Genomic DNA, 12,632 nt, shown 5'->3' with positions numbered 1-12,632 from the left:
GCTGAAGCAGAGAGGAAGAGGTCAGCTCTTCTCAGGAAAATGTCCTTTTGGGATTTTCAGAGAGTGTCCCTCTGGGGAAACCTGCGCTGTGTGCCCCTTTCCGATAACAGCAGTAAAAGTCTTACCTCGAGTCCCTGGACACTCTCCATAACCTGACCAGACTTTACTCCGCAGGCTTTGAGAGCAAATTCTAGTCTTTAGTGTCTCAAGTGAGAGAGAAGAGAAGAAACGGGCTGGGTTTGTGGGATGAAGAAGGGCCACAGCCCGAGCCTGGGCCCAGAAGCACCGTTAACCCCCCATTATTCCCGTGCAGTCGTGAAACCCAGTGGCGTCCACCTCAAACTGGTTCTAAGGTTCTCAGACTTCGGGAAGGCCATGTTCAAACCGATGAGGTAGGTGACTGCTTTCTGCACCCCCACGCCCAGCTGTGGCAGCCATAATAAAAATTTAATCTTCATTTTATAAAGCTTAGTCCCAAGCCAGAGTATCATTTTAAAATGTACTTCTTGAAAAAGCATGCATTTTTTTTCTATTAAGCAATGTAGACAGAATTTGTCCCTTTTTATAAAAGGAAAGTAGAAATTTATCTTTGGGTAATATAAATGATGACCACAGAGATTATTTTTTTAATGTAATATAATACAGTACAGAAGTGAAAGTCTTATTCACTCAGTCATGTCAGACTCTTTGCAACCCCACGGTCTGTATCCCGCCAGGCTCCTCTGTCCATGGGGTTCTCCAGGCAGGAATACTGGAATGGGTTGCCATTTCCTTCTCCAGGGGATCTTCCCAACCCAGGGATCAAGCCCACATCTCCTGCATTGCAGGCAGACTCTTTACCATCTGAGCCACCTGGAAAGCCCATAATACAGTACATACAATAAGAAACCTGAATATTCATTGGAAGGACTGATGCTACAGCTGAAGCTCCAGTTCTTTGGTCACCTGATGTGAAGATACAACTCATTGGAAAAGACCCTGATGCTGGGAAAGATTGAGGGCAAGAGGAAAAGGGGATGACAGAGGATGAGATGGCTGGATGGCATCACTGGTTCAATGCACATGAGTTTGAGCAAACTCTGGGAGACAGTGAAGGACAGGGAAGCCTGGTGGGCTGCAGTTCATGGGGTCACAAAGAGGCAGACACGACTTAGCGACGAAACAACAACCGTAATAAATATATCCACGCTAGTCAGGCTTTGGGAAGTAAATGATTTTCAAATTTAAAATCATGCCTCAATGTGCCGTGCAAAGATGAAATGATGATTCAGAAAATCCAGAAGGGCATCCGAAGGACCGTATATTCTTTTTTCAATTTTTATTTTTTCTTTACTTTTTTTTTTTTTTAGCCTCCCCAGTCGGCTTATGGGATCTTAGATTCCCAACCAGGGACTGAACCCATGGGTCATGGCAGTGAAAGGGTTCAGTCCTAACCACTGGACCATCAGGGAACTCCCAGAGCGTGTATTCTTACATACAGAATTCAGGAATTAAAGCAAGCTCAGGACACACAGACGGTCCTCAGACCTGGACATCGGGCGATGCTAACGCGTAGCCCAGGGTCAGGCCTGGCCCTGGGAGCCTGTACTTCAAAAGTGGCTGTGCCCTTGAGAGTCCCCACTTTGGGCAGCCCCTTGCTGTGGTTTCCAGGACTGGCTGGTGATTTTCTTTTATGTTTTGTTTTGTTTTTTGAAGGTTTTCTTTTATTTGGACCTTTTCTAAAGTCGTTATTGAATTTGTTACAATGTCGCTTCTGTTTCATGTTTTGGTTTTTTGGCCACAAGCATGTGGGATTCTAGCTCGCTTTGGACCAGGGACGGAGCCCACACCCCCTGCCTTGGAAGGCAAAGTCTTAACCACTAGAGCGCGGGGGGAGTTCCAAGGATGCTGTTTTTCAGCAGAGCGCACGTCACTGTTCCCGGGCAGGTGCTGCTTACTTAACGGCTTTCCACAAAATGACATTTGTTGACATTGACATCACTCTTGCAGCCACCGTGCAGCCCCACGCAGTGGATTATAAAATTATTCCAAGACCGTCCCTCTTCAAATGATTATCGGCGTCCAGGCCAGTCACCGCGGGGCCAGCAGGCAGGGCGCCCTGCACTAGTGGGAGACGCCTTTCTGAGCTTATATACCCAGCAGCCGGCTCCTCACGACCAGGCAGGGGATGCTTTTCAGCGATGCAGTAGAGATTTCTTAATGTTTATAAACAAATATCCTCGACGCCAGCCTCCCTCCCATCTCTGGCAGGGCCGGTCTCACGACCCAGTGGAGGTGCCTCTGTGCGGACGGTGGGTCCATGCACCCAGGACTTTCCTGCTCTTCCAATGTCCATCCTGCTGAATCGCATCTCTGGGGCACTTTTCCTTTTATAAGGTTCTGTCTCGGACCCGGCCTCTCAGTCCTCGGCCTCCGAGTCTACCCCACCTCTGGTCTGCTAGCCAGCACCCCGTCCTCCGTGTGTCTGCAGGGAAGTGCATTTTTTCACTCTAAACGACTGGGCTTTTCAGAGAATCAGCCACTGTCATCAAAGCGGCTTGAGTGGGAGGCCTGGTGAGGAGGGGGCAGGGGGCTACAGGACGGTCAGCGGCCTACAAGCAGCCTGGCTCCTCCCACTTGCAGGTCCAGCAGAGCAGAGGGGCCTCCAGCCGCTCCTACGTGTGGCCCCTCCCCTGTGTGAGCTAGGAAAGCACAGATGCGCATCTTCTTTCCAGCCAGTTGCCTGTAACAGCTCTGCTCCCAGGCTCCCGCCTGAGGACTGAGTCCAGGGCCTGACTCCTCGCTTCCTTCCAGACAGCAGCGAGATGAAGAGACGCCCGAGGACTTCTTCTATTTCATCGACTTTCAGAGACATAACGCGGAGATCGCTGCTTTCCACCTGGACAGGTAGCGCTGGCCCCACGGAGGTGGTGCTGGCTGCAGAGGCCAGTCGCGAGAGGCGCCCCAGCCCGCCCACCCCCGCCTCCCCACTCCATTCCTCCTGCTGGACTTTCTTGGTGGATCCCAGTGACGCCTTCAAACCCAACACAACCCATCAGCCCCGGGGATCGCAAAACACAAGGCCTTTTAATGTAACAAGGAGTGCTTGGTAAGGAAAGGAGCCCTGCCAGGCTGCCTGTGGCTCAGTCTCCTGACCTAAGAGTGGGGAGAATGCACCCCCTGCCACTTCCCCATAGTGCCTCCTGGCCTGTGAAAAGGCGAAAGCGCATTCCCGAACTTCCCAGCCCCCTGCCTGCCCATCATTCCTGGCTGAGGTGTGGTCTGGGGACTGGCAGCCCAGCACCCCAGTCCCCTCCCTGGAACTTTCCAGAAACACAGAATCCCAGCCTCAGCCTGGCCCCGCTGACTCAGAGGCGCATCTGAACAGGATTGGGGGTGACTCATGTGCACACGAGCGTGAGGAGCTCTGAGCCAAGCACAGGGTCATGCTGGGGTTTGCCCGGAAGGGCTGATGGGATAGAGTCCTTCCCCACGCCCCCAGCCCCTGGGGTGCACGCTTGCCTTGGACACTGAAACCCCCACCCTCCACTGGGTGCAGTCAGGAAGGCCCATCCATTTCTTTATTTTTTTTGGCTGTGCCTGGGAGCTGGTGGGATCTTAGTTCCCCAACCAGGGATAGAACCTGTGCCCCCTGCAGTGGAAGCAGAGTCCTGACCACTGCACCGCTGGGGAGTTCTCAGCAGGTCCGTTTCTAGTGGAGGCCACTTCTTTCAGGCGGTCATCCCTCAGACCTCAACAGGCCTCCGTCTCTTTCAGGATTCTGGACTTCCGGCGGGTGCCGCCAACCGTGGGCAGGCTGGTCAACGTCACCAGGGAGATCCTGGAGGTGACCAGGAATGAAATCCTGCAGAGCGTCTTCTTTGTCTCTCCAGGTGGGCTTCTGGCAAGAGCGTTTCTCTGGGTCTGAGAGCGTGGGCTGTCGTACGGTCTGACCTCCTGCCAGCGGTCCCCTGTTCCTGGGTGGCTGCCTGCCGCCTGCAGATGTGGGCCTCCAGACAGTCACACTCAGTGACCTGTGGACCGAGACGGCTGGGTGCCAGGTGCCCGTGCGGGCCCTGAACTCTGATGCCGGCAGCCCCGGAGGCAGATGTCACGTGTCCAGACAGAAAGCAAAAAGAGACTGCAAGTGTCAGTCACTCAGTCATGTCCGAGGCTCCTCTGTCCATGGGATTCTCCAGGCAAGAATACTGGAGTGGGTTGCCATTCCCTTCTCCAGGGGATCTTCCTGACCCAGGGATGGAACCCAGTCTCCCGCACCGCAGGTAGACTCTACCAGCTGAGCCACCAGGGAAGCCCCCGCTAGTGTGGGCATGATGCAGTAGGCTGGGCCCACAAGTCTCGACTCCGACAGTTGAGAGGTGGTTCCCAGGATGCGCGAGTCTGTGGTATCCCCCACAGATGGCAGAGGCCATGTCTTCTCCTCCTGACTTTTCCCGAGACACGAGTTCAGGGATCCCTGGGGCAGGAGGATGGTGCCTGCTCCTCCTCTGACTGTCCTCTCCTCCTCCGCCCTCCAGCGAACAACGTGTGTTTCTTTGCCAAGTGTCCGTACATGTGCAAGACGGAGTACGCCGTGTGCGGCAGCCCGCACCTGCTGGAGGGCTCCCTGTCCGCCTTCCTGCCGTCCCTCAACCTGGCCCCGAGGTTCTCCATGCCCAGCCCCTGGATCCGCTCCTACTCGCTGGCCGGGAGAGAGGAGTGAGTGGGTCCTGGGACCAAGGGCGCTCACCTGGCCTCGGGAGGCCCACCGCTGTCTCCGCCCCTCGGCCTCACCCCATGTGCCTGCAGGTGTCACTGCCATCCCTTTAGTTCACGGATGGTTATAAAAAGCCCCCTGTCTACCCCGTGCTGGATGCCCGGGGAGACCGAAAGGACAGCCCGGGTTCTTCCTTCGAGAAGCCCCCCGGTCCAGCGTGGGGGCAGAGAGCAGCCGGGCTGTGAGAAGGCACAGATGCCCGTGGGGGACCCGGGCTCCCCAAGGTGGTTGTTCCTAGGGCCTGGCCGGGCACAGAGCAGGTGCTTAGTGAACGAGCCGACTGGATGAATGGGTTCATCCCTCCAGACTTCCAGCCGTGGTGGGAAGAGGAGGGAACAGGCAGGACTTCTGGGGGCCGTGGAAGATCCTTAGGGACTCGTGAAGGCTGAGGGGGAGCCCCCCAGATGAAAGGGACCTGGGGGCCTTCTGGTGCACAGAGAGTGGCAGAGGGTGGCTGGCGGGGGCTGCAGATGGCTCGGGAGACAAGAGAGCAGCAGCCTAGAGGCCGTTGGGAGGCGCTGCAGAGGAAGCCGGGCCCAGGCACGTGGTCAGTGCAGCACCCCGCTGGGCCGGTCACTGTGAAAGGTCTGGAGCCTCCTCACGCAGCGAGTCAGCCGCTGCCAGGGGCCCTTACCCAGGTCCTCCTGGGGGTCCCCACGGGCCCCAGCCCGGGCAGGAGCGGGGAGGCAGGGACGTGGGGGAGGTGAGGCCAGACTCCTCCACCCCAGCTTTTCCTCCCCCAGGTGGGAGGTCAACCCCCTCTACTGCGAGGCGGTGAAGCAGGCGTACCCGCACAACAGCAGCAGCCGCCTGCTCAACATCATCGACATGGCCATCTTTGACTTCCTGATCGGTGGGTGCGACGCCGGGGACCCCCTGTGACCCTCCCACAGGAGTGAATGGTTGTCCCATCTGGAGGGGCAGACCCACCCGAGGCCGGGTGGGGATGGAAGTCGTCCCCTTCACAGTGGCAATGTGGGGCGAAGGTAGGAAGTGCAGCAGTGGGAGGAGCCAGGGAAGGGACCTGCCATCTACTGTGGAAGCCCCCGGGGGATGGGCAGGCTCGGGAGAAGGGCAGGGATGCAGGCCTCCGCCCTGGGGGCCGGTGAGCTTCTGGAAAGGCAGGGAGCCAGACCCAGTGCGGGCACTGGGCAAGGAGGGCCAACCTTCCAGGCAGGTATTAGGACCCCAGTGGGCTGGGGCGGTGGGATGGCCCTGGGAGAGAGGCTCGGGCGGGTGCAGCCTCGGCCCCAGAGGGAGCTGGGAGGCGGGCGCCGTGTCCACAGGCCCTGGCCTGGCCCCAGCGCCTCGCCTCCTCCACAGGAAACATGGACCGGCACCACTACGAGATGTTCACCAAGTTCGGGGAGGACGGGTTCCTGATCCACCTGGACAACGCCCGGGGGTGAGCACGCCCCACGCCCCCACCCCGCGGGACCTCCGTGGTCACGTCCAGGCTCCCGACCCTCCTGGCTCCTTAGCCTTTGCTCTTTTTTCTTTTTCGCCGCTGCTGGTTCTTTGTTGCTGTGACGGCTTTTCTCTAGTGTGGAGAGCGGGGCTGCTCACTGTGGTGCCATCTTTAATGGGCTCTAGAGCACCGCGCTCAGTGGTCGTGGCTCCCGGGCTCCGGGGCCCAGGCTTAGCTCAGTAGCTGTGGCACCTGGCCTTAGCTGCTCCCTGGCACGCGGATCTCCCCAGACCAGGCATGGGCCCCGCGCCCTGTGCGTTGCCAGACGGACGCTTACCTGCTGCGCCAGCAGGGAAGCCCTGCCTTCGCTCGTCTTTGCTGAGGCGGCGGCCTGCGGCCCTCTCCCCCTCCCTCCGCGTTCACCGCTGGCCGCAGAGCGCCCCTCTCCTCCTGTCAGCCTCCACCCTCGGGCTGGTGGATACAGGGACAAATGGGCGCTATTTTTGCCTTCTCTGGAGGAGGCTTGTGTGACCTGAGGAGAGGGGCGGGAGGGGCATTGGCCTCGAGCCCGGCGTGCACGCGGAGCCGGGTCCATGGGCCGCGCAGCGAGGGCGGGCGGGGGCGGGGTGGGGGACGCGGGGGAGGAGGCGGGGGCGGCTCCGCCCCACGAGCGCCCTCTGTCTGTCTGCCCCGCAGGTTCGGCCGGCACTCCCACGACGAGGTCTCCATCCTGGCGCCGCTCGTCCAGTGCTGCCGGTGAGCGAGCGTCCCCTTCGGGGCAGCTCCGGTGCCCACAGGGCTCTGCAGGGCTCCACCCATTTCCGCTGCTCTAGGACATGAGCGGGCGGACGACAGGAAGCTGGGTATCTCCTGTCCCTTAACTGCAGAATTGCCCCCGCAGAGGGAGACTTAGGGCCTGGGCTTTCAGACCTCTCAGCCGCCTGCCTGCATCCTTAAGCCACGCAGATAAGCATGCGCTCACTCTCGCCAAGCCTGGTGGCCTCTGCTGTGTCCCGGCTCACGTAGCTTGTAAATACCGCTCTCCTGTCACCGTCTAAGCAGAATCCTGACTCAAGTCCTATAAGCGCTTGTCGGAAGAGAGGAAGCCCCCAGGCCTCCATCTGGTCAGCACGTCTCCACAGCATCCCTGACCGCCTCCAGCCTGGCTGGCGCATTAGCAGGCCGGCCAGGACCACACACCTGCTGGGCAGCAGCGTCCAAGGCTGAACAGAAACATGTGGCTCACGGGGAGCAAAAGTGTCTCCGTTCCCTGCTGGAGCCTGAACTTTCTTCCTCCACTTCCTGGGGTGACTTACACGTATCCCCCTCCCTGCCACCCACCTCCTGAGCAAGAAAGGCAGGGGTTGTGTGTGATCGAGGCTAGGCGCTTAAGTTGCTTACATGTGAGTCCAAGTCACAGCCCCACGTAAGAGAGATCGGAATCCTAAAGGTTGGCCTAACCCCATTTCAGAATCTGATACAGAGAAATCAGAACCATAGAGCTGAGCGGAAGCAAGGTGGGGCCAGCAGTGCCCACGGCCTTTGAGAAGGCTGGCACCCGCGCCGTCTCACCTACTGGGGGCTTCTCACGTTGGCTTCAAATTTCCTGGGAAAGCTCTCACTCAGCACTTGCTTGGATCCCCCGAGAAGCCCCGGATGCCTGGGGTGCCACAGTTGAGAGTCCGGACGGCTCGGCAGACCACTGGGCAAGGACCGCAGGGCGCTAACCGCCACCCCATCCAGTCCCTTCTTACCGGGTGTCATTCAAGAGTGCTCAAGAAGGCCCTGGGGGAGGAGACGGCTCTGCAGCACGAGCCCCCCAGAATGGGCAGTGGGGAGAGAAGGAAGTTCGGGAAGCTTCTCCCTTTACTGTTACTAACTGGGTTTTTTGACTCTGTCCTCCAGGATAAAGAGGAAGACGCTCCTCCACCTGCAGCTGCTGGCCCAGGCCGACTACAGGCTCAGCGACGTGATGCGCGAGTCGCTGCTGGAGGACCAGCTCAGCCCCGTGCTCACGGAGCCCCACCTCCTCGCCCTGGACCGCAGGCTGCAGACCGTCCTCAGGACTGTGCAGGACTGCATTGAGGCCCACGGGGAGCAGAGTGTGGTGGCCGACGGCCCTGTGGGACAGTGGGCCCCAGACTCCAGCCGGGCTAACGCGACGAGCTAGGGGCCGGAGGAGGCACACCCCGGAAAGTGGACCAGAGCCGCGGTGGACTCTGAGTGTGGACCACTGCTTCCCCAGGGCCCCCGTCCAGGCTGGGGCCTGGGTCAGGAGCTCACGAGGCAGGCAGGGCGAGGGGATGATTCTGAAAGAGCGGAAGTGTGACCCAGCGAGCCTCCCTCCTCAGAGCACTGGCCTGGCTCCCCTCCCCCGGGAAGCTCTGCTCCATCGAGGCCACAGACACCTGCTGAGCCCACTGGCAACCTGGACACGGGTCTGGCCTGGAAGCCCGGCTCCCAGGACAGCATTAACTGTCACAAATAAAATGGCAGGACATCGGATGGACTCCTCCAGGTGTTTATTATGGCCACAAGGAGGTTCCTGATCCACACAGAAACATCTGGTGTCTCACAAGCAGACAAAGAAAGAAACTACTCATGGTGACTCTCCAGCTGGTTTAAAGTGCACTTCACTCTATTCACGCGCCAATCACTGTGGCCCCGTCTCAACACAGCCGTCCCCTGTGATCTCTCAGATGTGTATCACAAGAGGTAAACAGAGGGATCTGCTCAGGGTATCCGAAAAGGATGTTTCCATCTCAGAGTAAACACTGACTGAACTGGCATCAAGGATGTCGGGACTGGCGTCAGTAGCTACAAAAGGCAAAGCGAGGGGGTCCTGCAGTGGGACAACACAAGGCCAATCCGGCAGGGGCACGAGCCTGGCCTGGAACAGGGCAGCCGGGGCCCACCCGGCCCACCAACCAGTGCTGGCTCCCATGAGACCTGGCAGTGCCCCCGCCAGTCCCTGAGGGCAGCCGGGGCCCACCCGGCCTGCCAACCAGTGCAGGCTCCTGTGAGACCTGGCAGTGCCCCCGCCAGTCCCCGAGGGCAGCGGGCTGCCCGGAGCAGTCTGACGCTCTAGATGCCCTCCCCTCCGCCACCCGCTCAGACAGGGCTCAGTCCACTTTACTTCCTAAGCCTCCAGCCGTTTTTGGGACTTACTGTCTCGCCAGCCTTGTCTCTGCTGACCTGCTTGCGTCTGAATAGGACGTTTTCTTGCTCACTCCGCAGCCCGTGACAGCACACGCGACGGGAGTGGACTCACGCTGATCGGTCAGCAGGTGACAAGCGCTGCTGTCGTAGGTCGGCTTTTCTGGTGAAGGCCAGAGGCTCAGATGCTCGTGATGAGCGGGGTAAGACTGAGGCTGAGGCGGGTCCCAGGTCAGCACCTCTCTGGACTTCATCCAGGACCTCGGGTGTGCGCCCAGGGACGGCCCCAGGGGACACACTCTAGACGGGCTTCCGGCCCCCCGGGGCCCCCACTGCCACGCCCCAAGGTGCAGACACCACGGCCGCTCCCCGAGCTCCCGCCACATAGACAATCCCCACCTCATCCTGACTGCCAAGGAACTGAGGGGCTCAGAGAGGTGAACTAAAATCACACAACCTAGGGGGTCACAGCTGTGCCAAAGTGTTTCTTCCACCGAACACAAAAATGCACCCAGCTTGTGAAGCTGTTGTTTGTTGACTTTACAACAAAAATCAGTCTTCAGTAGAGGGACCTCAACCCCAGAGGCCTGCGTCACTGAGGCGTCTCCCTGCCCCTGGGGCACCCACCTCCCACTTCTCCTGCTCTGAGCCAATGTCTCCTTCTGGAGTGGGGGGAACCAGGTAATGACACACGGAGGGACAGCCCGGAAACACGCAGGCAGGGGCGGCCGAGGACAGAACCGACGGTCTCAACACCCAAATGGCAGAGCCCCAGGCAGGTTAAGCCCAGCTCCACGTCAGGCCAGCCTCTTGTGTTCAGGTGGCCGCGATAATAGACGCTGGCCTCCTTCACAAACTCAGAGTAACAGAACCGAGTGAGACCCGTGTGCCCAGTGCCTAGGTGCCCCGACTCAGCTGTCCTAAACACACCATTATTCTTTCAATAACATCAAGACTCCACTATTTGTCAAAAACACCATAAAACAGAAGACCCCAGTCTTGGGACTATCAGGTTCTTCCCACACATCCATGACTAGAAAACTCTTGTCTTTGTAAGAACCTTCTGTGTTCTCCTGTCATTACCGATGGCAAAGTGAAAACATGAAAGGGAACAGACAGATTGTGAGCTGGTGGAGGGAGAGGTCTGGAGGAGCTCAGCCTCCCCCAAACCTGGAGGGCATCTGGGCTTAGGACTGTAACAAGTGTAGCTGCTTCTCTTATTGGTGGTGGTTTAGACAGAGGACGAGATGGTTAGATGGCATCACCAACTCAATGGGTGTGAGTTTGAGCAAACTCTGGGAGATGGCGAAGGACAGGGAAGCCTGGTGTGCTGCAGTGCATGGCGTCGCAAAGAGTCAGACATGACTGAGCAACTGAACTGCCACCACCAAAAAATGGTAGACAGAGTCACCAGAGACAGTGAGTCGGGGAGACAGCTGTTTGCTCCTATTAGAAACACGGGGCCGCAGGTTCCCCCGAGCCTCTCATTACACTTTTGCCCACCAACCAACCCGTGATCCTTTGCTGTGTGTGGGGTGTGTGAGCACGTCAGCTACTACTGTTGCTTCATGAATGCTGAGCTCGTGGCCAACAGCACTGCAACCCACGCCTGAGAGAAGGTAGTCACACTCGAGAACACGAGCCAGAAGCTGACAACTCCTCTGGGGCCATTTTAAACAGCGAAATAACCGACAGAGCAGCTCAAAAACACCAAAAAAAAAGGGCATTAAGTAGACCAACAGGAAGGGCGCTGGATCACAGACCTAAGTCTGAAAGGAGGCAGGGTGCCGCCTGCCCCGGGCCGGGCATGTGGCGGGCAGGACAACGTCTCCTCCGCCCGACTCTGGCCTGGGCGTGGCCGTGACAGTGCTGCAAGGGCTAAGCTGGGGGTACAGACACGTCCCAGCGAGCAGGCAGGTTTGCAAAATGCGCAAATACAGCTTCCGTGAGGAACGAGGATCAACTGCGATGACTCTAAGGTGAACAAAGGCGATGACAAGCTCTCCACCTAGTGGTGACTGGGGAAACCACAGCGCTGCTTATCTACACTGGCAGAGCTTTCACAAAAGAACAAACCCTCGTCATCTGGGGTTTGGGTTTTAGGCTGCATCAGGATGAAGTCACAGCTCTGCACCACAGACTAGGGAGGGCCACAGACCCTGAACCACAGACTGTGCCAACTGTGAAGAGTCTGCACTTCACAAACTTGTCCTTCAGCAGCAACACTGGCTTCTGTGTAAAATTCCAGGGGTAAGAAGGGAGAGATTTCCGCTTCTCCTCTCCAGGCTTCCCTGGTGCTATTACGACAGCTACTTGGGGGTCACATTTAATGGTGATCCAGACGCTGCTTCTCAGTGCTGTTTCAGCCCACCTAGAAATACACTTGCTGGGGCCTAACAAAAATACAGAATGGGTTCAGCTGTCAATTTGTGGTTGGAGAGAAGGCAATGTTAAGAAAACTAACATCATACAACTTCAACTTCACGACATCAATACACTCACATCATTAAAAAAGGATTTCATATGAGCCAGTGTTTGAGAGGGACAATTAATCTACAACCAGTATAGTCAACCCAGGAAAATGCTCTTCAATTATAGTCCGTTAAATATTCGAACTCCAGTGGGCTGCGGGAGGAGGTGACTGCATGTGGACAAAGCGCATGTGCTACGAAGCAGCACGGTTCCAGCAGGGGGTGAAGAAACGAAATCTACCATCCTAACAGACTCAATTACCCATCCCACGCCTCAGCAATCTGAGGAACAAGTATTAGAAATGACCTTGTATGTGTGCAAAACACAGACACACACCTAAATACACAAACGCACTTATTAAATTTAAGCCAAGGAGCACGCTGATCCAGGAGTCAGAGAACCAGTCTACCCTTAACAAAAAGGCGTTCTTCGACTTGACTGAACCTTTTCCTCCCACCATTCGGTAAACAGATCCGGTACATCTCAATTACCCTGAAAGGAAGGAGTTTAGATTCACTGACAAACTGAACTGGAAAACACTGAAAACAAACGTATTCTTCCGATGATCCCCTCATCCCCTAACTCACAATCAATTTTCATCCTTGCGGACCGGATTTGGATTCGGAGTTTCTGGGGGACTGGGGATGGAGAAGAGAAGGAAAGGAGAAAGGGAAGAAAGACTGATTCGTTAAAGAATTAAATTATTTAATCTTTTATTACTTGACCTACCGTTGAGACAATCTATAACAAAAAGAAGAGAGTATATTAGCACACACAGAATAATCGGACTAGTAACCAGGAACAATACAAAATGGTCCTTTGGTGTCCACACTGTTAGAG

At 57.1% G+C, this 12,632-nt stretch overlaps 1 protein-coding gene across 5 annotated transcripts in view; it reads left to right on the top strand.

Annotated features, from left to right (window-relative positions):
• FAM20A (FAM20A golgi associated secretory pathway pseudokinase) overlaps positions 1 to 9,843 on the top strand; it is a 41,549-nt gene extending 31,706 nt beyond the window's left edge. For 2 of the 5 annotated variants that reach the window (XM_086355870.1, XM_086355872.1), the window contains 8 exons: positions 314 to 392; positions 2,794 to 2,886; positions 3,757 to 3,872; positions 4,518 to 4,698; positions 5,500 to 5,609; positions 6,080 to 6,161; positions 6,861 to 6,920; positions 8,070 to 9,843. In XM_086355870.1, coding sequence (XP_086211996.1) covers positions 314 to 392; positions 2,794 to 2,886; positions 3,757 to 3,872; positions 4,518 to 4,698; positions 5,500 to 5,609; positions 6,080 to 6,161; positions 6,861 to 6,920; positions 8,070 to 8,334 — 986 coding nt within the window. In that variant the 3' untranslated portion in view covers positions 8,335 to 9,843. The remainder of the gene's footprint in view (positions 1 to 313; positions 393 to 2,793; positions 2,887 to 3,756; positions 3,873 to 4,517; positions 4,699 to 5,499; positions 5,610 to 6,079; positions 6,162 to 6,860; positions 6,921 to 8,069) is intronic. The other 3 variants (XR_015147010.1, XR_015147011.1, XM_086355871.1) reach the window with 3 other exon arrangements.
• The last annotated feature ends 2,789 nt before the right edge of the window (positions 9,844 to 12,632 follow it).

Source organism: Bos grunniens, chromosome 19 (assembly GCF_055505025.1).
Source record: "Bos grunniens cultivar Pamir isolate PY7600 chromosome 19, Bosgru_T2T1.0, whole genome shotgun sequence".
NCBI lineage: Eukaryota > Metazoa > Chordata > Mammalia > Artiodactyla > Bovidae > Bos > Bos grunniens.
Note: the sequence above shows the minus strand (reverse complement) of the source record. Positions and strands in the feature narration are given on the sequence as shown.